Source organism: Xylocopa sonorina, chromosome 1 (genome assembly GCF_050948175.1).
Source record: "Xylocopa sonorina isolate GNS202 chromosome 1, iyXylSono1_principal, whole genome shotgun sequence".
Lineage (NCBI taxonomy): Eukaryota > Metazoa > Arthropoda > Insecta > Hymenoptera > Apidae > Xylocopa > Xylocopa sonorina.
In genome coordinates, this window is record NC_135193.1 from 5,853,743 (window position 1) to 5,880,709 (window position 26,967).

Sequence of the window (26,967 nt, forward strand, 5' to 3'; positions counted from 1 at the left end):
TTCTCCTTTTAACAGCGCGTCAGCGTGGATTCAACGGCAGCAGAAAATGCTGTGTTTGCATATCGTTAAAGGTTGACAAATAGCAGGTAAACGGGCAAGAAATCTTAGAATAATTTAGGAACGTTAGTCGTGGAGCAGGAAGGAAGCACAAGAGCCTGAGCATTGTATACGAGAAAATGGATTATGCTATGAACAGGTGAAGAAAAACGTAAAGTGTGCTTGTTGTGCCGTCGTCGGCTAGCCCTGTATGCTGTTACCGCTGTATTATTCCGATTTTTCGTCAAAAATTTATCGTGCCCCATTTAGACTCGTAACGCTTTCAGTTGTTACGCTATTTCGTATAATTTATATATTATTATGAATACTACTACGGTGAAAGTGATTTTAAGTGCACCCCTTGTTTATTACCCTTCAACGCGAACGCTACGTTTCACAATTTCTCAAAAGTGCACCGAACACGTACACGTTGCGCGTAAAGGTACGTTCTGCACATGTGTTGATTTCACCTGTTGATTTTCCACCCAAAGTTTTGCATTAATGTCTTCCATACCAGTCCATACTCATTTAATTTATTGGGTATCATAATCTCTGATACACAGAAGCGCACCTCTTTGTCCGGATAATTACTCGTACGTGAACGATACCTACGAATTTGTTGAAACGGACATCGATCCGAGTGCACCTTAATCTATAACGCAAAACCATGTGGTTTAAACATTTAGCTGAACGATCATACATCAAGACTTTGACTAGTGGCTCCAAGTAGCTCCAAACAACCGTGGAAACATGCTTTCAAGCAAATTGAATGAAAATTTACACATTTAATATATGGTTGAGGGATTTGGCGCGTCACCTTTTTTAACCGGAACGAGGACTGACTGTCATCGCTTGGGATAGGATAACAGGGGTGTAAATCGCTTGGATCCACGCCCTTCTGAGACCATCGCGCCAAGAAATCTGGGCTCTCGCGTATTTAAATGATTGCGGTACTCTATGGAATGAACAGTTTTTCTTCAGCTCGTAAAGTATTACTTTCATTAGTCATAAGACACTCTACTTTCACGTCTAACATCGCACTATCGAATTTATCGTAATATTCTATCTTAATTATGCGGACGAATAATCTTTAATCGTTTTATGTGAAGACTAAATGGCGAAAACATTTTTCTCGCATTGCGCGTCACCGTGGATGGCAGCGTCGGTTAAAACGCCACGGCCCACGAGCAGTTCAAACAGGCTGTCTAATTACGCGCGTTTAATTTTTAACCGCAGAATACAACCGCGCGGTTAGTTGCCTCTAACATGGCGATAGCAAAGAATTCTGCATCTTTTACTTCAATACCAAACAACCGCAATGCGAGCCCTTTCCCCAGACACAATTGCGGCAACTAACAAAAATAAACGGTTTAAAGTTCTTCTAAATTAAAGTTTCCTCCCCCTGGCAATAAAAACAAGTACGCACGCATTAAGCGAAATAATTGACCACTCGGATATGGCGTGCAGTTTAGGTGGATTACTCGTGAAATATTCTCTAACGAAGAAGTACAGTCGCCGTATATCAAGTTTAAAATACAAATTTTCGACCAGCAAGTTTTAGCGTTTCATGCGCTTTAAATTTCACGCATTAATCCGGAAATTGCTAATATTAATACACCGTTCCCATACGTATAACTGGAAATCCCAGAAGCCAATAATAGCTATTGCACTCGAATTTCACGATGTCACGCCTTTGCTGGAAAAAGGATTAACTACTCCAATCGCACATAAGTAGGAAATCACTAAAACTGGTGTATGAAATCAGTTTCCACGTTATCTCGAGCTCGAAACATTCACCGCGGTTCAAACATTACTTTATTCATCAAAATTCTAAAATCATTGCGCGACATATTTTAAAAAGAAGTATGAAATCTAGTTGCAGCCGAAATGTTACACGGTTTCGTGTACTCGCGCTGGTTGGCAGTTTTCTGCGATTCCAAGTGTTCTAATGTAATAGCCCTTTGCGTGAGGGTGTTTGTACAGCCATTTGCGGGAGGGCAGCCACCGTTCTTTCTCTGTTTCTCGCTATCGGCTCAGCTGCATAACGCGTACGAGTCCGCCGGGAATAATTTCCGCGATCCCTGGCATAAGTTGCTGGCCCATATATGAAAAAAGTTAGAGCCAATTATAGTCGGAATATTTCACAACCGGAAATTTACGAGGCGGTAAAAGCGGTGGAAGTCGTAAGCACCACGCCCAGCGATGATTTCGAAAGTCTAACAATGGCCGCAGTAATTAGAGGACGTTCATTGCCCGTGCGTGTAATAATTTCTTCGCGATATCAATCAGCGAGTAATAACTTCAGTTATATCGCATCTACTATTACACAGACGCGTTGTTTCTCACCGTGACTTTCCTTAATTAGTTAACTCTGCGTACTTTTTACGCTGTCGAAATTTTTCACTTCTTCACGAACAAGTCTACGAACAAGAATCAACCGAATTACTATTTCAATCTCATACAACCTCTTGAACCATTGCATCTGATATAAGTAAAAAAATAAATCGAGCTTCCTCGTTATTTGGAACGCTGGTAGCCACCGCTCCATAAACCGTTCCGTCGTTCCACGGTTTCTATTCGATGCATCAACTGTTTCGCGAAACACGTTCAATTCAGCCGGCGTCTAGGCCCGGCTCGATCCGAAACCGAGGCAGCCAGGACCACGCGAAGCAAACGAAGCCAGCGTTTTCCAACGGGGTGAAAAAACCGCGAAACGGATGATCTCTCGGCCCATTATTTATTACGATGTTTTACCGAAGCGTTAACCTACCTATTTCCACCCCGCGGCTCCGCCGCAGCGTTTTCGTTAACGCGGCTTTTTTCACGCGTGCTCTCTTTTAAAGCACGTTTCAGACCGCCCAGGCTAAACATCGTAATTCGAGACCTCTGCCGCGGGCTCCCGTTCAGCCCTCGCTCGCATAGAAATCCCATTCAGGCTCAGGCTGCCGCGCACTTAACAATTTACTCGATCTTTAGAAAGGGTGCACGATGCGAGGCGTTGCGCACACGCGGGCAGGTGAATGGATCGTGCCAGAATCGGTGTGCCACGTCGGCCGTAACGGCCGTTATCCCCGTTACCCCTGAAACCCCTCACCCCGTGGCCCCGTGGCCAGGAAATGAAAAGTGCGGGAAATCAAGGAAATAAAGTGCTTGTCGGCACACGCTCCTCCATATAGGCGGATACTAAAAAAGCTTTCGAGACATAAACGCGCTGGCCCTCCGGGATTTAGCCACGGATTTCTATACCGCGAGTGTGCACGACAGAGAAAGAGAGGGAGGTCGAGCCAGCGAGAGAGAGAGAGAGAGAGAGAGAGGGAGAAGACTATCAGAATGAATGCCCTTGTCGTTGCCTTTCCCTCAGGAATTTTTGTTCCACGGATCAGTGTGTTTTACGACGCGGCACCTACTACACCACCCATCGATGCGCCCTTCGTCGACGAGGAGGACACAATGCCGCTTCATTGTACACGGATCTTCTTTGAGCCTCTGTCGCCACGCGTGTCCGATGGATTGGTATCTTTGTCGTTTAATGCTGATCGAATACCGGCTACCTGCCGTCCTGATTACGGATCGAGGCTACGAGGAAACGGTGGGGTAGAGTTTCGTGTCGCCAAGTGTGACGTTACGTTAAGGGTTGATTCGATAAAATTGGAAACAAAGTAAACGGTGGAAATTACCGTCGAATCGAAGCGGCCGATCGAATGGTAATTTGCATTGTTCACTTTGCTCTCAATTTGCTCGGATCAACCCCCGTTGTCCAAGCGGAGCGAATCGTGTAATTTTCGCGAGGAGTGTTGCACCCTTCTGCTGAGTTAATGTACGTGTTTAAGCCTTGGCATAAGTTGCGACGAGAGATAGGAGTCCGCGGAAAGAGAACAATGTACCTTTGCAGCACACCCCTGCCATCTGAAATTTGCTGTTCACATCCCCCAGCAGATCTGTATCTCTTTAACCAGAGGCGAGCGGCTGCCTTTTACCTGGCCGCACTGCGGTGACTGATAAAGATCGCTCAAGGGCCAATTAAGGCGAGTCTGTCGAAGTAAACAGCGGGCAGAGATTCGCCGATACTGCGGGGGATTTGTCTGTTTAAATCATCCGGACGTGAGTTCGGGAAAATACACCGGATCCACAAGTTGAGGAGATAAAGCGGTTGCCCGGCGCATCTAGAGAAAGCAGGTTTCAGATTCGATACCGAATGGGAATACCGGGTCATTTGTATCGCTGGCGCGAGCGCGCTATCTGGGAACGCGTATATCGCGCGCGCAAGTGGTATCGACAACGGTTTGTAATTCTTAACTGTCGGAAGTAAAATCCATCCGAATTCTTCTCAAATTCTATACCACGATCCGCCGTGCGAGATTACATCGGAAACACTCGCGGCGAGAAATGTTACGGCGGGGCCAAACAAATTGGCGGGGAATCGGTGCAAGAACGTTTCGCTTAAAGAGGAAACCGTCGGAAACGATGACGTTCCCGGTGAATCCTACGGGAGACAAGTGCAACAGCGACGCCACGCCTTTGATCAGCGGGAGCACGGAGCGACGGGAAAGAACGATTCAATTACGTCTGTCCCCGTAAACTATTTCTATACAGGCAGGCAGCCCTCGCGTACGCGCGCACCAACACGGATAGAGTGCGGAGGGTGGCGTTTGAATCCGCCACCGTGATAAGTGTGTGCTCCGGCAACCTGTAACGTTCCCCCGAGGTCATCCGGAGGCGACGAGCTCTAAACTCGGGGATTCGACTTCTGGAAGGGTAAACCGAGCGCGACGAATATACACGCGGCCCCGGTTTGCCGGCAGGGACGCTCCACTTGGCGATTCTTCGTCTACGAGGACTGGCGAGGTTCGCATCTCCGCTGCACGGGTGTATACACCCGGCGAATCGTCGTGGAGCAGAAAACAGGGGTTGCCAACGCGAGCAGCCGGGGTCAACGCAGACCGGGGATCGCGTTGAACATCAAACGGCTGATAGAGAGGGATGCCGAATCGGAGTCAAGTTGGAAGGGTATAGAGGAGCGTAGTATTCATTCGAAAGGTGGGAGGAGCTGAATTCGCAGCCGAAAAGACCACTGGCATTAATCCAGAATAGGTAAGAGCCGGAGCGTAGCGCGGGCTAGCCTGCTGGACGGCTGGCTGGTAGGAGAAAAGGGGCCAGCTGAATGGAAGGCACGGATAGAGAGAGAAGGATCGTTGGATGGACGAGAAAACCGGAACGGAAGAGGGGAAAGGAAGGATAATGCGGCCACGATAAAACTAAGCCAGCTAACACCACGGATAAAAAGAGCCGACCGGACGGTTGGCAGTGTCACCAAATTGCTCGAATATTTTGCACCCCTCTTTCGCCCGGGCAACGAAGGATAAAGCGAGGGGTCGCACTTACCGGAAGCCGCTTGACCACCGTTCGGATTCCCTGATAAACTTTCGGTTTAAGGAATGCGCTCTTCGTTTTGCTCGACTTATGCTACCCAGGAGACGGTCGAGGGATTTCCCGGGTAACGCGATTCTCTCTGCCGAAGCGGGGATCGGCGAGCTCCTCCGTTTTACAGTCAGCGTTAAATCCGAAAGCGACGCGGATCATCGCCGGCCTCTCGATCCGTGTAACGTTCGTTTTATTATTCCGGGATTTTTACGCGCAGACGTCTGATGTTTCTTGAAATTGAAAACACCCGAGTAATCGCTGTTTGACCTTCGTTAATCGTAAAAGCTGGTTCGAAGCGCGACGAAGGAGTTTTACGATCGTCCGACTCGCGTGAGACCGAAGAAGACCGTTCGATTTAGGGATTCCCTTGAAGGAAGCAAAAACTCTGCTTAAATCTACATATTTAACGAAACGAGGGGAAGGCGGGTAGTTCGAACAAGCATTCCAACACGCCACGATTTTTGCACGCGACGATACATACACAAAGTTTTCCACCCTCGAGATGATAGCGTTGCTTACTTAAATATTGACGCGGACGTCTGCAACACTGTCGAGGGAAGCAGACTTCCGCGGACGTTGAAACTCGCAACTTCCAACCAAATGAACGTTCCCCTTAAGTCACCCCGTAACTCGGTGTTCCCGCGCGACAAGCGAGGCCAGCGCGGTCTTTCTTCCCGGTTGATTAAAAATTCGCGCTCACCCGGACGAACTTTTGCTCGCATTTTAGCCGAATTAACGTTACCTACGAACCAGCCACGTCCTCCCGGCGAGCCATTCAGCTTTTTTATCGCGGCCCGCGCGAACCGTGGACGTTCTCCACGACACTCGGGAGATCGGACGAAATTAAAACGGTCTCAGGACACGGGATCGAGCTATTCCGGGCAAACGGTACGATCCGATCAGCGGAAGTACTTGCGAAACGGCGCGTTACGAGGCGGAATGGCACGTCCGAGGACCCAAGCGATCGCCAGAAATTGGCTAGGAATTGCCCCGATCGGTCGTCGGTGGCACGGAGTTACCTACCTGCGATCGCACGAAATTGTCCCAGGTCCAGACCTCTTCCGGTTATGGGGTGGCCGCGTTTATCTGTATCCGGATCGTCCTCGAAACAGGTCCAGATGTGGGCGCACGATTGGCGCAAGGAGCAGCTGTGCGCTTGACGCGCGACCCACCCTCTTCAGCGGCCGCTCGGGGACTCGAGTGCTCCCAGCGCCAACCTCTCTTTCTCCGTCTACGGTTGGCTGTAATTAGTCTGGCAGCAGTGGCGTAGAACCGGGGCGCGCGGGTCGGCATCACCGGATGTACACTCAGGATGTTATAAAGTCGTTGTCGGTGCACAGGTTAAAGGTTAATTACACGCTGCCGCGTGTTGCCTTGGGCCACGTTAAACTTTGGACACCATTGATTTGTGGCGTCGCTAACCCTTCCCTATGAGAAATATACCGGGTACGTATGTAGGTGTGTACGGGTTTACCATACCCACCCCCCAACCACCCTCACGTCCCGCGCGCCGAGATCGTATTGGTGATCTAGGAAATTCCTTGTTCGCCTAGTAATCCAACGAAACTCGAAAACGGATTTGTCCTTACGACCTGCGGTTGCCAGTCTCCGCGCAAACTTTGCCACGCCGCGCTGCACACGTACCACGAAACACTTGCCTCTCAAGTATCTTGGAGCGAGTTTATTCCGTGGCCCGGGGCTACTCCCGCGCACAATGCCGGCGAAATGATCATACACGCGAGGGAACGCGGCGCGGTATCGCAATCCCCGTAACTTGCCAAGTTGTTAAGGTATTGTACACTTTCCGAAAGGCAACTTTTGCGCGGCAGCCGATCGACCGTCGTTACGCCGGGCTACGGCGCGATATTTAATCGAACTTTGGGCACGCGTCGTCGCATCCTGCGACGCGAGCGATCGCTAGGCGAGACTATATACTCAGCTTTCGATCTCGAAGGGCGTTAAACGCCCTTTCACCGCGAATAAGTAAAATCGCGCGTGTTTCGCTCGCATCGTTCGAATTCCGCTCGTTTCCAGAGCACTCGCGACAATTTCTGCGCGAACCTTACGATCTTCATAAGCCAGTGGACTCGAGAAGATGAAAGGGGAGTACAGCGTGTGTCATTTTATACTTTCTTTCTGCGCAGCCTTTCTTCGACGAGTATTAATCTCTAGTTCGAAGGAAGAAGCGAATTCTTGCGGAACGGTGTGGAATTAACGCGAGAACCTCAAAGCGCGTGGGGATCATGAATATTGAAAGAGGTGCCAGTTGAACGAATGCGATTAGAGAACAGAAACCGGCTAAACAGGATGATCGTATTCGCGGGAATTACCTTATCATTTAATTGCACAGCTTTCAACGCTATCCTTATGCAGATGCTCCTAAGAAAAGGCTCGGAGAAATGTTATCTTTGAAAAATCTCGCGGTATGTTCCAGGAAAATCCTTTATCCGTCAGTACCAAGCTCAAGACCGTATTTGCCCTCTCTCGGCCCGCGTTTGGCAAGCTTCAGTCTCGGAAACTTCGTTTTCGGGAACGTGTAGCACACTCACTCATACTTACCGTACTATGTATATCTTTCGTGTTATATATCTCACCCCTCCCCCCTCCACCGTCCTTTTTACTTTTCCCTTTATCTCTCCGCGCGTCTCCTTGTTTCTTCTCCGTGGCACGCAGAAACGTCCACACAGAAACACACGGCCGTGATTCGTTTTCCTCCCCAAATCCGTGGTCCTTTCAGCCCCGAAAGAAAAAACAATTGTCTCGTTTGAGATACTCCGGAGGAACGTCGTCATCGTGTCATCTCGAGACAGGGATTCTTATGCATAAATACGTCTCCTTTATCTACCCCTGTGTATTCAATCAACGCTTTCGCAACCTACCACTATGACCCAGAAGTGTCCTGTTCCCTTTCTTTTGTTCTTTTCTTTTGTTTTTCAACTGAATTCCTACGCGTAACGACGCTCCACCTTCGAGAAAAGACTGCCGGCGAGCGGTGAAACTTTTAATCAGCGAAACTGATATTATCCAACCGCGTGAAACTAGATGTACCGAGCTGCGGCTTTAGTTGCTCCTCCGACCAATTCGCTGCCGAATGAAATTTATTCATTCAGCGGAGGTAGCGGGGGAAGAGAGAGATCGATATTTAGTCGATTGTAACGTAGCGGAGTTCGATGAAAGTTGGGTGAACTAAGAGGAGCAGTCGCTTATCGGTGTACGTAAAAATAACGCTCCTGTGCATCCGTTCGCCGCAGCTTTTTCGTAGTGAACCGTTTGCGCGTAATTGGCAATATTTAATCGTTCGAACTCACGGTTGCCCAACTCCGACCGCTAGCAAAGTTTCGTCAACATCGGTATGCTTAACTTGGAGAAAGTTTTATACAATCCAGGCGCTCGTTGAACAAACGAGATCGTTAAACCGATGCGAAGGATCTGAATAGGGATTCGTTTGCGTTTTGAAGTCAAAATCGTCGCATCGAGTGGAGCCAGTGGAAAGACGGGATCTATTGACCGCACGAATAACAGAAGTGAAACGAAAGAATTGAATTTACATACGTTGCGATGATGACGGTGGATTATACGACGAGGAACGTCCTCGACGGAGTTCAGTTTCCGGTAGCTACACGAACAGAGTTAAAAGGACAAAGTACACAGTCGCAGCGATTTCGTCTCGTTAACCAAGGCAAATAATCGCGCGTTATTTCTCAATAATATCCGTTCGATCCACCTAAACGGGAACTCGTTCCGTAAATGAATTTAATTCGCAGCTATCTCGCAGCGACGGCGTTTAAAGTATCCAAGCGAGTGCCTCGTTTCGCAAAGGACACGTAACGGGTCGGGCGGGAGCAGGGTGCAAGCGATAGGTGACCGCAGCTGCGGAACAAAAGGAAGCTGAGGAGGGGCATCGTAGCAGATTTGTATATACCGTTGGAGGATCGTTGTTAGGAGAACGGAGAAATGTACGGGCGTACAAGGGGAGACAGGGCGAAAGGCCACGGCGAGGGGACAGAAAACAAGTGGGTACGCGATAGTGCAATCTTCCGGTGGTGTCGCGTTTTCCGGCTGGCCGATTCCGCGCTGAGCTCGGCTCTCCGCTTCCACCGATCCTCAATTCCCTCACCCTCCGTCGCCTGGCCCCGTGTGTCTCCTTCGTTCGTCGGCCTCGTCCTCCTCCTTGTTACCACCACCGCCGCGGTAAAGTATCCCCGTTTCTCTTGCGTCCGCTCGTTCCCAGCGCTCGGTCCAAAGGCGTACCGTGGCCCGTCGTGCCCACCCTCGAAAGCCTCGTCAGCGAGTGTACGTTGCCTTTAACGGATCTCCGCCGCAAATCTATAGAAACGCGACGGATCTCTCCGCGTCGGACGTTCTTCTCCACCCCTGGCGAGCTTCGTTCCTTTCGCCACCCCTTTTTTTGCGGCGACGCTCGTTCCTTTCCTGCCCGTGGACTGAACACAAATCAGGCTTATTGTTCAGCGCGATACACAGGCCGTCTTCCTCGCGCGACGCGCCTATCAGCAGTTCGTCGTCGATTCCAACGTTAACGAATGTGCTTCTTCCTTTCGCGGTCGCAACGAGCGACCGCCTGGAGACAATGGATGGCCGGTTCCTGGTGCTGCGACAGCCAACCCGACGCCGCTCTACATCTTGCCCGAGTCTTTATCTTGGCACGAATACCCGGAAAGAAGGAGATCGTCGAGAGCGCTGAAACGTAGGCGAATCTACGAGGCAGCTTTATCGCGGGACGTAACTCGCCGGTGGAAGGATCCTTCGGATGTGGACTCGGTCTTTCCTGCATTCAGACTCGAGGAATCGCGTTCCTCTGTATTTTTGGTAGTCCCTTTTATCCGTAATTAGCCCAGGTTACGTCAGCGTCGAGATCTCGGATCGTACTCGGTGACAATTTCGTACGCGTCGCTTTATTCGCGCCGCAAAGTGGCTGTCTGGGAAAGAGGTGCTCGGTTAAGGGGGCGCGTGAACTCTTTTACGGTGGAACGCGGTTGGGATGATTTTTTCTGCCCGCGAGCTCCACTCTGCTGGGTTCGAGAGAACCTGAACGGTCGAAAACGTCGACGAGTAGCCCGACAAGCGTGAAAAGCGAGCTGCACACACTCGTGGTTGCGTCGTTTTGACGAGCAGCGTCGCGAGAACGGTCGCACGCTCCACCGCCGCGTCGAGCGTTTCGCCGACATTACATTGCAAATGCACATTATCTGCATAATAATCCGCAAGCCCGTTTCACGCCGTCGTGGGAGCAGCAACGTTACCCATACACGGTTGACGGAACAGGAGGATCCGTGATTATCAGTCGCGTTGCATTATAGAAAATTGAACACGATACTCACGGCTGTGATATTCAGTTTTTATCATTAATCATTTCGACTCATCGTCCCGCTAACGAGATCAGCTTCAATTTTTATCTGGCCCAAATTTAATATTGCACGAAATCCGTTATTAATTTCGTAAAATGGATCTTTCAACCTTCACCACGGTTTAGCTTTCATATATTTTTTTTAACATTTAATAATCCGAAATGCAATCTATCTTTGATATCGCATGCATTCTATAATAACCTGTAATCTCCTTTTGATGTAGATCAGGCTTTACCAGCGTTAACGAAATTCCGGAAAAACTAATCTTTCCCAGCGATACTGTTATATCCCAGCCGTTTATTGTCACCAGGCTGCGTTTGAATAATGGTTCCATTTTTTGATGAAATCTACTCTCATACAACTCATATCATACCGAAGTACTTTGTTTTTTATTCAATTTAATTCTTCATCGCTCTAGTAATTCTCCCAAACAGTAATATCCAAAACATTCGCGACACTTTTTAGAAAAATCTGTTTCGAACGATATTCATTACAATTTATCATTTATCTTTACACGAGGGTGGTGGCGGGGTGTAAGTACATAATTCTAATTTGCCGATAAAAACTACGATATAAACTAGAATTGACTGTTCAGACCAGCGGTACGGTTTAACCGCAAACTATGGTAATTAATCGGAATGGCTTCTTCGCGGTGGCGTTGTTGGGGCTGACAAAGTTGGCCGTTCAGAGTGTCGACAAGTTCCCCGGCTTGGCGAACAGGAAGCTGTGCGAGCTCGTTGTATACCAAGATCAATATCCGGATGATATCATTCTCATTGTAACCGGGACGAAATTGCGGGACGGGCACGCGTTCGCATATTCAAGCTCTCGCATTACAATAAATTGATAACGAAATTGGGAGAAGGGGCTGTTGTTCCACGGTTCGCCGCGCGGATGCGATTACGGCCGTAAGCAAGCCGAGGAATTTGTGCAGAGAAGAATGTAATTGGCTCGCCTCGATAATCGCGGAACGCGTCCCCATCGACGCGATTGCGCAATTCAAGCCGATCGTATCTCCAAGGCAGTTAACCGCGGTGGACGTTTGTTATTTAAATGGCTGCCTGGAGTTTTTTTTTTTTTTTTATCGCCATGTCGCGTTCGCCGAAAGAAACGAACGCGCGATACTGAAAAGGACGAATGGACGCAATGAGATTGGTACGCGAGCTGCGACGAACCTCGACTGACATTTTCCACCGCGGCGAAGACGAGAACAATTTCTCGGGTCGTTTAAACAGGCGCGTATAAACGTTCACCGGCTCAGCCTCGTTACTATTCCACTCGACTATCTTGTAAATCACTCACAATCATCCGGGCTTCGTCTTGTTCCGCTTATTTACCACTAAACTGACAACGGACTAGCGCTAATCCGGACACACTTCGCGAAATTACCTTCCTCCTCGGCCTGTTCCACGCCGCGAATCCGCAGGCAATGATTTTGATTAAGCATCCAGTCTCCCTACCGTCGTACTTGGCGGGCATTAAAAAAGAAACAGCCATCGCCCCCGTAGCAAAGTTTCCTCGGCCCAGAAGAGAATAATGACTGGGGAGTTCCAAGTGGTGGGAGAAAAGTTAAACCAGTTACACGCGTTCAGACAGAGCTGTCGCGCGAATGGTACAGTGAACTCTTCTACGATGGCGATATGAATATAAATCGATCGAAATAGATCGTAGAATTAGGTACGAAGCGACGCAACGTCGAGTTTCATGCTGGTTTTCGTGATTTTGAGTGAATGATCGAACATTTGGATTTGCACGTTCGTATAAATTCCATTTCAATTCGACGTGCTTTGGAAGGAAAAAGTGTTACGCTCGTCTATACGTGTTCAGATAGTTCTACGTAGGCGTATAAGCGACTTGGTGTCGCTTGGTGCTCTTGGTGTTCCCTGCACGGTTAGATATTTCGAGGCATAAATACCTTTATGATAGCGGTTCATTAGATTGAAGCGTTTACACAGCCGGAAACGAGGAAGGCTGGTTATTAATGCGATCTCGAAAGAGACAGGGGTGTGGACTATATCGCGTTTTAATGGAGACTCTCGTTTGTGGCGCGTTTCACAATTTGATAATGAGCTTTTCATAAAGGTTCTGTGGAATGATAAATGAAGGGGCATCGTGGCGTTCTTGAGACAGGTGTGGCAAGATTTACAGTAGGAATCGTGTGCGTTCAAGTCGATTTAAATACAAACGATGGTCGAAAAGATGCAAGACGTAGTTTGCTTCAGCGAGAACGACGGAAAAGCGTCAAGGAAATTCTGAAAGCCACCAAACGACGTCCAGAATTTCGACTCGTCCGTTCGTCCAGCAAGCCGGAATATTGCAGAGATTCCAACAGGCCATATTTCAGATTAGACCAATTACCCGCGCTTGACTAATCGGGCCACTCCTCCGAGCAGCGCAATAATGAAATGCGTTAGATGCTGCCGTCTTCCAGCATCGCGGACAGAGAAACCGTCGAAACTGGCCCCTTTGTAAAACCGCGACCAAGCTGGTGGTCGGTGTTCGTCCGGCAAAACGGGAAAAGAGCATGCACGCGCGTTCTCCCTCGCCCCTCTTCTAGCCCGGCCAGAGAACCATTGTCAACCCTCTTATCCGCTTTTCTCTTTCCGCCTCAGACCGTCCCGGTTGTAACTCTCGTTTGTCCGCCGTGGGGTAGAAACTGGAAAGGCAGTCAGCGGAAATATTTCGACGAATCCCTGGACGCGTGTACGCGAGAGCTTCTTTTTCGCGAGAATTCCACTCGGAGACGCGCGTGCACGCTTTGTCGGTGGTGGCCGTGCGGAGAACAGGGCGGAGAAGAAAACGGTTGCGCGGATAGCGCACGGGGACCAACGCGGAATGGTTTGAGGGGGCCGTGGCGCAACGTGTCGGGGCTACGTCCACGGAATAATGTGCGTGACATACGAGCATCGCTTTTACACGGCTCTCTCGACGCTCGCTAAGCCACGGACCGCCTGCTTGGACCGTCAGGACTCATCGTCCGCCGTTGCCGCTTCGTGTTTCCGCCAAGTTGCCCTCTCGCACAACCGCCGCTCGATGGAATGGCGGCTTCGGTTGTTCGAGTGGTTTCCTTGCCTCGCTTGCAACGCTCGCTGCGCTCCAGAGTTACCGATTTACCATTTGCAAGTGCCTCCTACGCGGAACGGGAAATTTTGTTCGGAGAAATTTTTATTACGCCTTCCTCGAAGGTAATTGGAGGACGTTGTCGCGGTGTTATCGATGAGGGTACTTTGTTTTTCGAACGCGTTCAGACAGATATACAAATATGCATGCGATGGTACTGCTGAGGATACATCGTGGTTGACGCTCGTAGAACTTCCTATCGTGGTTAGCGTAAAAGTTGTTTCGTTTGTTCGTTTCAATGGAGCACCCCAACTTCTATCGCGCGACGGTACATGTGTCACGTATGGGGAGTTTCGAAAGTCGTTAACAGTAGCTCGTTAAAAATTAACGACGAAAATATATTAAATAGGTTTCGTACGCGCAGATAGTTTCTTAATTGTTGGAAGAATTGAAATTGGATGCTGATGTGCGTGCAGTTGTTCGATAAAATCCATTCGATAGGGTGAAGATGGAAGTTGTGTAGCCTCTGGTATGTATGTGTATGTACTCGCAATGAAAGGACAGATGAACAGACGCGGTGAAGGAGAAAGGACGATTTGCCTCGTAACTACGAAGGTACTAAGTACAAGAGGATCCCCGGAGTGCTAATTCCTGCCTTGTTGCGGCATTGAAACATCATTGGGTCGAAATTACGTCTTGCCACAGTTTCGTAACAGAAGCGGGCTAAAATTTCTTCGTATTCATATATCAGAACGCGGTGTTGTACCGTCCAGATAAATGGCAGACTAATTGTCCAGATAAATAGCCGAGGTATAACTAAAAACTCGTTAACCGAATAATTAACAAAAAATATAATTCCCGGTACACTCGAAATATATAATTAAGCAAATCTGCATTTTAACGAGATGCCAGTTCAGCTAAATTAGGGTATCTCATAACTTTAGGGATTACGTTTAAGAGGGCGAGCAAATACGTGAGTCGAATTTAGTTACGTTTCATGCAGAAACTCAATCGTGTATGAGTTTCGGCGTATCAACCGCGAAACGAGTTATCTCGACGCAATCTGCGTCTTCCTTTGCCTGCAAGAACCCAATTCCCTTCGAACGATAGCTGTAGGCTGTGCGTCTCTGCACGACGTGACTTGTTTATTGAATAACTTGTCGAAAATTCGGAAAAAGTTAATTTCTGCGTACGAGATCGAGCACGTCGATTCGAGCGCAGAACAAGCGCGGTTATTTAAATTACTCTATTCTACATTTACAAGAGTGTTTATATCTCAAAGCGCGAAAATCTCATAACATTTAGTTTTTTGTAATAAAGAGCGCAATGCACGATGGTGATACATTTATGGTCATCATAACGACATCATCCTGCGCAGAGATTTCATTGTACGTTTCAAATGTAAGTTACGGTGAGATACTCTACCAGCGTTCCCATATTACATCAGAAGCTGCCACGTGAGTTCCGTGGAAACCCGGCAGCGTTTGCATACTGAAAAGTTTTTGTAATATCGCAAATGGATCACGACGTCGAAAAGGTTAAAAATGCACCACTGATATAGAAGTATGGAGAATGTTATATTAAAGTATGAGCGACCTTCTCGAGCCTCGTAGGCGATACGCATCATCGTATCTCTCTCTCTCTCGATCATACATTTCCACTGCTACATTTAATACCTCTGGAATCCGAATTTTTATAATCGATACGCTGCGGAACTTTTGAAGGACCATCGCGTATACCTCACAAAGCGCAATCGTGACGGCAAGAAAAAATAGCTCGAGGAACGAGTGTTAAAATCGACGATACTAAAGGTAATCAAAGAGCGCGGGTACTCTGGTAACAAATTAGTCACCGTCCAGTGACCACAGGCTAACAGCGGCAATCCCTAAACTGAACCATGACCACGGACATTGCACCGTGTTTCCACACTTTCCTCTTAACCGCACTTTGGACGTCATTTCACGGTACTTTGTTCCTAATTTGGCTGGACACCGCGGCATCACGCGCATTGGGGGGGCGGTGGTGGCGCAAAGACCCGGGCGAAAAACGCGGCCAGAGCATTGTCTCTCGCGTTCCATAGAACAATTGGCCGGGGGGTGGTAACGCGATAACGTTGTTTCGGTCCTCGACGCATAGGGTAAATCGGTCGGTATCGGTGTACGCGCGCGCGCGCGCGCGGAAAAATTTGAAATTGGTCGTTAAGCCGGGACCGCAAATGCATTTAAGCGTCCGCCACTGTTCAAGATCCCATTCGAGCACCCGTGTCAATATAAATGTAAATGTCATTGGGAGGCGCGCGAGCGCATACATTGACGGCCCCTAGAGGACGATTGCTCGCGGAGAATATTGCAGATGGCCGTATGGGACGTCCGCCCGCAATTGAATTGCCCTTCGGATTGGAACGTATAGAAATGTGCACCGGCCGGCGCACTTTGTTTCGCGTATCGATCGTTCACGACCATTGGGAGCCGAACCGGGAACCGGCGGCGCGGGCGTCCGCGCTACGTCAAAGTGTGCTCCATTTGATCCGCGACGCGTCCCGTTACCATTCTCGTTGCGCGGACGGTACGGTGCGGGCCGCCATCCGCGTCGACACGTTCCACCCACGCTCACAGAAACCTCGCCTGCGATCCACGCCTGATAACTCGATATACACGGCTCCGCGCGCTCTACGCTAATTCGGGCTGATGTACATTACGATGATTGAACGAATAAATCAAAAAGCTGTTACCGCCGCCCCCGGCGGCCCGCTGGGATTCCGTACGGGCCCGATCTTTCGCGCCTCGGCTGCTCTCCAACTTTAATTACTTATTCCCGCCGTTGCGGTACGTCTGTCCAATTGCCAGTCGGATATTTCGGCTGACTCGAGTTTCTGTTTTCCAGTTAACGCCTCGTGGCTGGAATCCCGAATTTTGAGAGGCGCTCGAGTTCCGCTGGTTCGCGTCCCGATTCGAGGACACCGGATCTCGAATACGGGCTGGATATCTCCCGTACCGGTAGACATTTTTAATGGGATTTCTAGAGAGCCCCGAATAGAATTATTCTGCCACGCGGAAAAGAAACTTCGCTCTTTTCGACTGAATTTTTTATTTCCCCCACTCTCTGACCGCGCAAAGTGGAAACTTGGTTAGAAAGGAAATTTTGGTAAGTTTTTGTTCGAAATTTTTTCGTCCTTCGACAACAGCTTATGGCATCTATAGAAGTATCGTATCGAGTTCTATCTGGCGCACTATTGGTAGTGAACTATTCCAGTTTCAGAGAAGCTGTTCGTTAATATTTCAAACTGCTAACGGAACGTACCCAAAGTGGGAGTTTTTAATTTCTCGAAATAGTCAAATGGCCCTATTACGGGTTCTGCAGAAGAGGTACGACACTTTACATCGCGTAAAAATATCACAAGCAGATGTATTATGCAGCGATGGTAAATGTAAAGGAAGAGGTTTAATTTTTCGGAATTCGCTAACGAGGATAGGAACAGCGACGGAAACGAGTTCCTTTAACCAGTCAAGCCTTAAATTCTACACCTCGACGAGCCGCATAAACAGCTCTCCGCTTTTTGTGCTAAATGGCCACTCGTTCCCGAAATAAATGGGCTGCTCTTTATAAACAGAATTCTTGGCTCCCAGTAATTTGAGGTGTAACTTCAGCAGAACCGCACTTCCACTTCTGGTTCTCTCCTCGTAAGGACCGACGTCGGAGTTCTAGCAGCGCTAGTAACCGGTAACAAGAGAGTCTTAATTAGCAACAAACGTCTTACGTACCTCGAGTACTCTGGATCGTGTTGCACCGACCAATGTGCAATTATACCAAATCATTTCCCAATTACCATCCAGAACTAACCGAGTCGCTCATTACGGGAGCAAACGTGACTGTTTAAATCGAAAAGAAATCGGCAGTCGCACGCCAATCGAACATTGTTCCCGCTGGTAAGTCACGACGGGAGCGTGGAAAGTTTTCGTGGCGCCTTTCGGGAGCCGCGTTGCTTCCTGGTAATTGCTTGCCAGTTTCCATTCCGCGTGAAATTTCCATCTATATTTTAAACCGGGAGGCACGGGGATCGCGCGACTTTTAATCTTTTCGACCGCGATATACGCGATTCCATTAAATGTTCCCGCGATCGATGTCCACGGCGACGCACGCTCGGCCGTTCTATCAGTAATTAAAAGGGTGAGAACAGGATAGAATGGAAAATACGACGGCGGCCCCCGCGCGGCCTCGGTGAAATATGAAAGCTGCTTGAGCCGGGGCTTTTTCCAGCCGCTTATCTGAAGCTTTACGCGCGTTATTCGATTTTCGCCTGTGTGCATTGTTCCCGGGCCGCGCTGCGGAAACAAAGCGTTATCTTTAAGCCGAAACAATGTTCCTCTCTCAATCCGCGCATGAAACAACTGGCTGCAGCCATCTGCTCGAATCGGTATCATCGATCACGTGTGTGATGTATGCCCCGATATCGACATCGAATCCCTTTTTAACACAGACGAATGACTGCCGCTCGATGGGAACCGTGGATTTGTTTTTCCCTGCGAGATCTCACCGCGCCCGACTGTGGGCGTTTGCTCGGTCAGCGAACACGGAATCGAGCGTTCGATTTACATCCCGCCGCTATTGATTCGACACCCACTCGCCCCTCGAACCTTTTTGCGGCTCCGTTCCTGTTTCCTATGGACCGGAACAAGGCGACTCGAGAAAGTTACCCGGTTACGGAATCGATTATTCTTCGTATCCTTGAGAGACTCTGATAGAATCTGTTGAACGGTGCCGCGCGTTTGCTCTCGCTGGTGTTACATTAATCTGAAGAAATTTCAGAGCAAATCGAGTTAGTATACATCGAAATTATAGATTTCAGTATATGGAGAATAAATCGTGCAACGTGTTGCAGAGGTAGCTAAAAGTGTTCTCCAAATTTGACGTACGTTCGAAGTTCGCGTCATGAGAATACGCGTCGCTAAAATTCCGGTTATCCACAAGCAAGGATCTACGAAAAAACTAAGGAACTGCCTTTGGAAGGTGATTTCGCATTACACGTATATAGCGGTTGTTCCCTGCAAACTTCGCCGTAAGAAACATAAGTAGCGTCAGCGGGAGGCTTTCACCCGCGGCACGTGTACGAAACCTCGATACAAGGGTGTTAAACTCACCACAAGGGGGTGTCTCTTCATTCTAAAGTTGGAAACTTATCCTAGCTGCCGGTGGCAAGCAGCACGCTTGGCCTGGAGCAAAAGGAACGGGAACTCCGTTACTTTGATATATATTTTATTCGGTTCGTGGGAAAAAAGAAGTGGAAAGCTGAGGTGGGAAACGGTAACTGTTGGTCATTGGATGCTAGAGCGTTAACGATGGCGGTTCCAAGCAGATGAGACAGTTTAGAACAGCGTAGAATCGTTCTCGTAATTTCGTGGTATTTTCAGCTAATTCTCTGTACAATTATCACTTGCATACCATCGTGAACGAATTATATTTTTCCAAGCTGTTCAACTCGTATTTCAAACGTGATATGCAACAGTAGTGGATACATGAATATGTATTAATCTGTTATACGGGACTATCCAAGAATTATTGCTTCGTAAGCACGATCAGACGAAAGAGCAAAAGGTTCTCTAAATAAGTACAACAGCAAAGGGACAGAATAATTGTGCTTTCCTGTTCACTTCTACCGGAAAACCGGGTTTAGATCGGCCACGCAATGTTCCACAGCATTTCATCTTCCAAGGATAGATAAAAGATCGATTTTCCGATATTCCTTTCATCTTCTTTCCATCTTTGGACTTACGGTTAGATGACTTGACGGTTTTCGATAATAAAGACGTCACTTCCCATGATAATGTATGGAAGGCCAGAAAAACAGGGGATTTTCCATAAATCTGTTCACCACCCGATCCCGTCTTTAATTTTCACTGAATTTTCGTTTCGATAGTTAGTTAATATTTAAGATGAATAACAGTAAGAAAAGTTCTCGTAGAACCGTTGAATATATTTAAAAATACTCTAATCTGGCGGTGGTTTCGTTGCGGATAACATCGCCTCGTACTTTTTTCTCTTTATCTGCGTCAAGCATGAACAGATCCCACGATCGACGTGAAAAATGAGTTATAAAAATTACACGTCCATCGATTTTCTCTGGTTAATAAATAGAGCGCGTAAGTAGATCTCGTGCTCGATTTTGAATAATCATCGCACGAAGTGGGTTTCACAAATTCATTTCCTCTCTTTCTATCATTCAATCGAACGTACCATCGATATCTTCGATGGTTGAAAAATATTCACGAGCGCTGGTTATTTTTGAAAGGCGTGAACAACGAGAACAGCCCCTTAAATGGGTCGTTTACCGCCATAATGCGCGGACGTTGAATCTGTCTGGGATTTCCATAAATTCCGTACTTCATCCCCTTCTCCTTTTTAATTCCCCGTGAATTTTATCCAACCTGCCACGGCAGCGTCGCTTGAATTGGTTAAAGAGCCTATCGGAAAAGTGGCGACAGACCGGAACGAAGCATCTCGGCTGAAATACTCCTCTGGGTATATAAAGCTGTATTAGACGACGCAGCCTTCCACGTACCAGTTCGCGGCACGCTACTCGCCCACGATCCACCGGGAATTTACATGTGGTCGCGAACCATCTGCCGAGACAAAGTGAATAAACAATACAGCGGAATTATCTTGAACATTCCGCGATTCTGATAATGCCGCGTAGATTAATATGGGAGCACCTGCAGCAATTACGAGAACCATTCTAATTATCTCACCGGCTCCTGCTCTCTTTTAGAAGGGATTTCACGTTCGAAATGGGGTGAAACGAACCGTCGTTGTAATATAATCGAGCGCTCTCGGAAGCTTTTTTCAATCGGCTGCAATTTTGTACATTTCTAGTGCAAAAAACCAAGAAGAGTTGCGATTTTTTTCACAAATAACAGCTGAGGAGACAGCAGATAGTGTCACGATTATAACGCTTTTTGTTTCATTCCGATATCTCAAACGGTTCCTGAGATATAGGCGTTTAAAGGCCTCTTTAAACGCACGGAGTTATGAATGGCGGGCGGCCATCTTGGAGCCGCCGTGACCCACTTCTTTTCCTAGGAATTCGTAGTAAATAGTAAAGTACCGTTACGCTGTCTGGGTCATTGACTAGCGATCAGCTGATCCGTCTGGGATAGGTCAGTGAAGAGTGTGCGAGCGAGACTTCCGAGTGCGTGACAAGGAGGACAATAGAAAACTATTAAAAATTACCTTCCTCTTTACACGACGATATCTCGGGAACCGGAAGAGATATCGACGTGAAACAAAAACCATTTCACAGGGGAAGGTTCTACGCTTCCAACAAGCCTAGATTCATTAAAAAATAGTTCGAAACATAGGAACAATGGTTCTTCAAAGTTTTGTTTATTTTAATCCAAATTATTGGCACGTTTCAAAATGTTTTAATGCAAAATCGTGTAGTTTTAGGCAGATATATTTTATAATAATTATGCTAGTTGTTATTAACGTTGAAAAAAGGAGTAACAAGGGCTGTAAAACGTTTTCCATGTCTGAAGTTGATGCTAGACTATGGTGAAACCTATGGTAAAATTTGTTCGAGAAAAGTGTAATAGCAGTTTAACGAGATACGTCAATCTTTCAACTGCGTCATCGCTCTTCCAAACGTCGTCCTGTTTTTTTTCCCTTTTTTTTTTACAACACTCTCTTCCACCGTTCTATTTCGTTGATAAATAGATCCAGCTAGGTTCGCCTCTCGATACGAATTCGCGAGTAAAGACAAATCGATTTCGGTCCCGCGTGACTCATGGTTTTACAATAAATATACGCCGCGATGGTCGTCGACAGCTGCCCTTATGTTATTATATTCGTTCTTTTTTTCTTTTTAATAAACTTGCTGGACGAACGGCTCGCTGTTTTCAGAACTTTATAAAACCAACGGCGAAAAATGTGCTTCTATATTCTTTTATTTCACACGGAGGAATTTCGTGAAATTCTCGTGGCAACTGATCGTGTTCGTCGCGAAGAGAACTGTTTTCAGATTCAACGAGGACGGGAGAACTTTATAGAATTTATAATTACCGTACTTGGCTCTGACGGTGTACAAACAACGTTCACAGCCGTTGTAGATGCAACGAGGCAGCGGGAATTCGACGATTACGAATAATTTATAACTAAACCGTAAACGAGAGGGACGAGTACGTTGGAGATTTTCAAAGAAAACAGGAGCAGCCGCTGGTCGAATTACCGCGAGAAAATCTGACCACGTTCCATTTGTGAAAACATCGGCCGCGGGTGGACGTCGTTTTCTTTGCATCAGCATCGAAACGAAGCGGTACACCGGCGGGCGAATAAGAGTGACAGGTTGGGATCGACGTCGCACGGTACGGGTGGTGGTTACATTTTACTTTAAACACTGGGTAATAAGCCGTAAAGTAAATTTCACGGTGCTGAATAGATTGGACGGTCCGCGTAAGCCTGCCAATCCTGGGCGCGATGTACATATCTCGGGCCGATGAAAAGCCAGGAGCTGTTTCCCGATTGCGTATAACATCAGTCACAGCCGAGATTGCTCCATTAATCGTTGCCTAGCCAGCCGTGATATTATCGTTTCATGATGAGACCACGTCCTAAATAAACGTCGTCGCGTTGGAACGGGTGATGGTACGTGGTGGAAAAGCTCCCTTGGCAAGGGAGCTCCCCTGGCTGGGTCCAAAGCGGGTGCACGCCAGAAAAGAAGAAGACGGGATGGCGACGAAAGTGGGACGAGGACGGAAGAAATATAGTTCGCACTCGAATTCCAACAATGGAGAAGGTTTCTTAAAGGTATGGCGTGAAGAGTACGCGCGGGAGCACGGACTCGGTGGGACCGATAGAATTCAGTTACCCAAGTTCAGCCGTGGCTGAGAAATTTGAAAGCGGAGAGCAACAAAGGCGCCTTCAAAAATACGGCCATCGGGCGTGTTTACACCGCGGTGAACGCGAACGTCATTGTTTCGCTCGCCGTTCTTCGCGCGTCGTTTCGCGAATTTCTCGAATTTCAATGGAGCCTTTGACGCGGGATGGCTGGCCACGCTCCGCGTGGAATTCCGCCGTCGTGAAAAAGCACGCCGTTAGAGAGTTCGTTAGGTTATCACCAAGAGCGGGGTTGTTGATTATCTACGAGAACGATGGCGGACGGACTTTCGCGGATTCGATCTCGCGTCCATATCTCGACGATCCTTGTCCCGTCGCTCGATAGGTTCTAATTGACCCAACTATTATTCTTTCGTGACGCCATCTCCTTTAACGGATCGATTTCCTATTCTTAAAGTATTGGAGAACGTGTTACAGTTTTCCGCGTCGAATGGTCCTTCGGAAGTGTCACGTTCGAAAACGTTTTCCCAGAGCCAACAACTGTTTTCAAATTTTATTGAAGAGTTCTCCGCTTTTCGCCCCTGTTTGCAAAGCCCGTGTGCACGGCTAATCCGAGCAGGGCGCAATCCGAAAACATGGATACCCGGGCATGTCACGCGGCCATTGTGTGGAATTTGCAACGGAACTTTGCGAATCGCGCATACGAGTGCCGTTATACGCGAGTATGACAGGTGAAACGTATTGGCAATGTATTAACTTCCTCGCGGAAATGTAAACGCAAACCGATAGCACTCGAACAGACAAATTCAAGGAAATAGCTTATAAATCTCTATCGCTCCCCGTTCAATATTCCGCCGTTCTATTCTACTCTCATTCCGATCTCGTTCTAATGTACAAATATAAAAGAGCGAGCATTAATGTTTCTCACAATTAGGAAATTTTTACGTGCTCCGTGGGGAATGAAAACGCACACGATGGCTCGAGAAATCGCCGCGATACGTGGAGGGAATTCACGCGCGGCTTTCTTCCACCTTAATGCCTCCGGATTATGGATCGTCCTCGACAGAGATGAACGATAACGCAGTACAGTAAAGTTAGCTAATTGCCGACACCTGAATGCAAATGATTATGGAGAAAGTTTTTCCATCGGGGACTTATAATCTTGTCCTTATTGATTTAAATACAGCTACGTAAAATAGGAATTGCTCTTTAAAGTCCGGCCTTCCCGGGCAATATGAACTTTATCATTTGAAATTTCGAGGAAAGGAAACTTCGCTACTTGAAAGTTTACATTGCGCTCGGCCCCGCGTCCATTGTTTTCCCTGCTTTCGTTTTTAGTTATTCAAGATTCGCGTTCCCTCCTAAAATTATGACGCTCCGCGATAGCTGGTCGGAGGGAACCTACTTGTACCGATGCAATTTACGATCTGGCTGGAATTTAGAAATATCGAACGACCAACAAAGAAATAAATGGTCATGAAAATCAACATACACGTACACAAGAATTTTGACTATTTTATAGACAGAATAATCGAATCGAAAACCACGATTTCAGTGATAGTCCACCTGACTCATTTTAAAGGACGAAATCTCTACCATCGCATCTCAGAATGTGACTTTAACTTAGGTCTTTAATCAAAGAATTTTATAATGCAAATTCGAATGCTTTCCGTAATACGTTTTGAAACGATGCAACAGAGGGAAGCCTCCCCTTTACGACGACTCCTGAAAAGTTGACGCGCAATTCTTTTGTCCTCGCTTTATTGCATTTTGAATGAAAATCTCGCCGTCAGCGTTACAATATCCCAAGTTCTATGCCACCGCGAGGAGATTGTACGGTCGTACTTGCATCTCGCGTACGTTTTAACATGCAAGAACCACGTCGAGAAGTGATAAAGTAACGAGAGGCTGGTACGTGTTTCCAAACACGGTGAACGTACAAGAAATCGGTAGTTTCAACTCAAAATCGCTTGTTTCAGTTTCAAACTGGTTAATCCGCCGTGATCCAGTTGCTCGATGGAAGATTAAGTATTTCATGTGGTGCGTCCCTAATTTCTCTTTGCTCAGTCGCTCGGATGGAATATCGAGGACGACTTTTGCTGGTAGCTTTTTAAAGTTGTCGAGAGCCAAAGGAATGAATAGTCTTCTATAAATCCAACTCTGTATCTAAATAATATATTTACAAAGCAAAATACCTTTTGTTTGAAACTGATACAGGCTATCAGCATGATAGCCTTGAACAATTTCTTTTGTACCGCTCGCAGGTAGCAGAATTAACGATTGAATATTTAATTAGTTGAACGGAAAACCGGATGAATAAGTTACGACAGTTATTACATTTTAAAGCAGATTACTTCGGTTCCTGGAAGACGTAACGTTAATGAACCCTGTGATCCGCTTATTTTTCACTTAGCGTTTCCGTCGAAACGAGAAATTTAATTTCAGCTGCGCGTGTTCGCCTCGAATGCAATCAAAATCGTCGGACAAACGAAACCTGGTAAACGGAGCGATTCAACCTCGCAGAACTAGGAAATCTGTTTACGTGTCGAGCAGTCTTTATCCGTTGTTATTAAAAACGGAAGATAACAGCTTACATATGTAACTTTGCGTGATGTAATGACAGTGACGTAACAGTCTAGCGAATCTTGGAACGCGACACCTGTAATGCATCAACGTCACAATCGCGAAAGTAGTCGCGAAACACCCTTTATTCGAACGACTGGCGATCGCGAAAGGAATCAGTCAACCCGATTAATTCAATGCGAACGAATAAAAGATATTAAACCCGGAGGATAAATTCGAGCAAGTTCACTTGCACGTCGCTAGCGCAACTGCGGAAAAAATGACATCGTAAGAAGTTATATAGTTGTTATTGCACCGTGCGATAGCCCCATCTACGATTCTTCCTAGTTTCTGGGAGAAAAAAGAGGTACAATCCATCTAAGTTACCGGAATTGCCGTATACATTTGTTCTTGCGAAATATCGTTAAACTTTCGCCCGTGGGTTGTCGCGATTTCCGACTTTAAATTGTCATTTTAACGCCTCCAATATCCTGCAACAGGACCAGGCAGCAGGGTCGCGTTCTGCTTCGTTCTTAACAATTGCACGTTCTTCGCGAGACACTTTCGTTACGATTATTCTTTGACACGTGCACACACGAACAATATCGCTATTATTAATCGATAACTAATACCAAAGGTTTCGTTGGTCGACAGTAATTGTGAATATGCTCGCAACGTGGCACATTTTAATAAGCGATTTTAATCAACCACGGACTTAACCGATCGTCGTTGTTTATTTGCCTGGGGAATATTCTGAAAAGGCATTCGGTCGTACTTGCGAAAAAGTGCTTTGAGGTGCTCGAAGATTCTCATCAAAAATATCAGTCCGCTTCATTAGGAACACTTGATCGAGATAAGGATTCATTTAAATTGTCTGCGGAGAATTTCGGCTGGGAATCTTCGGCTTGGATAGAAGAAAAACGAGAAAAAACCGTAGAGCCGTCGGGAGCATCCCTTTATCCTGGGGAGCACCTAATTTACCGTTATGATTAATCATGGCCCGGTCGTTAATGCTCCTGTTCCATTGTGCCTTTTTTCAGGACGGCAATCGAGGAATCTGGAAATATTGGGGCAGATCTCGGGTCACCATCACGGTACTCAGTATGCATCGGTATCGGAAAATTACAAGAACAGTGAGTTATTGTTTTACATGTACCTTACCCGCTATTATTTACCAGCGAAGGCTGAAAGGAGTAACTTGCGAGATCGAGCTGATTTCAATAATTAAAGATAATTAACGTTCGTTGGTACAAGTGCATTGGTGATTTTTATCCGTTGGAATTTTTCATTTAATTAAACCGTTCGATGGACCGTCCGATTGGTTTAAAACTAATTGGAAGGAGGGTAATTCAAGCGTAACAAATTGTATTAGTCTAGTAATTTATCTAAATAATCGAGGAGGTTGTACGCTTCGAGATTATGAATTCGATAATTGTACCAGTGATTCGATGAACCCATTGAATTCGAATGATAGAAAGGCCTTGCATTATTAAGAAACGTGTACAGCCTCTTTAGCATCGGCCATATGAAACAGTGTAAAAAGAAATTTAAAGTTTTAATAGCTGCCAACAACTGCGAGAGAAATTTTATGCGTCGTTCTACCAAGTCTGTCGGTGAATGAGAAAGCAAATAGAAACTTTAATCTCCCTCCTGGCCGTTCTAAAGGTTCTACCGTTTTTTTACAAAGAGTTAAGCA

At 47.0% G+C, this 26,967-nt stretch overlaps 2 protein-coding genes across 5 annotated transcripts in view; one reads left to right on the forward strand and one right to left on the reverse strand.

Moving 5' to 3' along the window:
• LOC143423999 (uncharacterized) overlaps positions 1-481 on the reverse strand; it is a 414,599-nt gene extending 414,118 nt beyond the window's left edge. Inside the window, exon 1 of the mRNA XM_076895777.1 lies at positions 478-481. The gene's annotated coding sequence lies outside the window, so the exon portion shown is untranslated. The remainder of the gene's footprint in view (positions 1-477) is intronic.
• LOC143423976 (neurotrimin) overlaps positions 1-26,967 on the forward strand; it is a 173,032-nt gene that overhangs the window by 101,125 nt on the left and 44,940 nt on the right. For all 4 annotated transcript variants that reach the window (XM_076895704.1, XM_076895730.1, XM_076895712.1 and 1 more), the window contains exon 2: positions 26,312-26,404. In XM_076895704.1, coding sequence (XP_076751819.1) covers positions 26,312-26,404 — 93 coding nt within the window. The remainder of the gene's footprint in view (positions 1-26,311; positions 26,405-26,967) is intronic.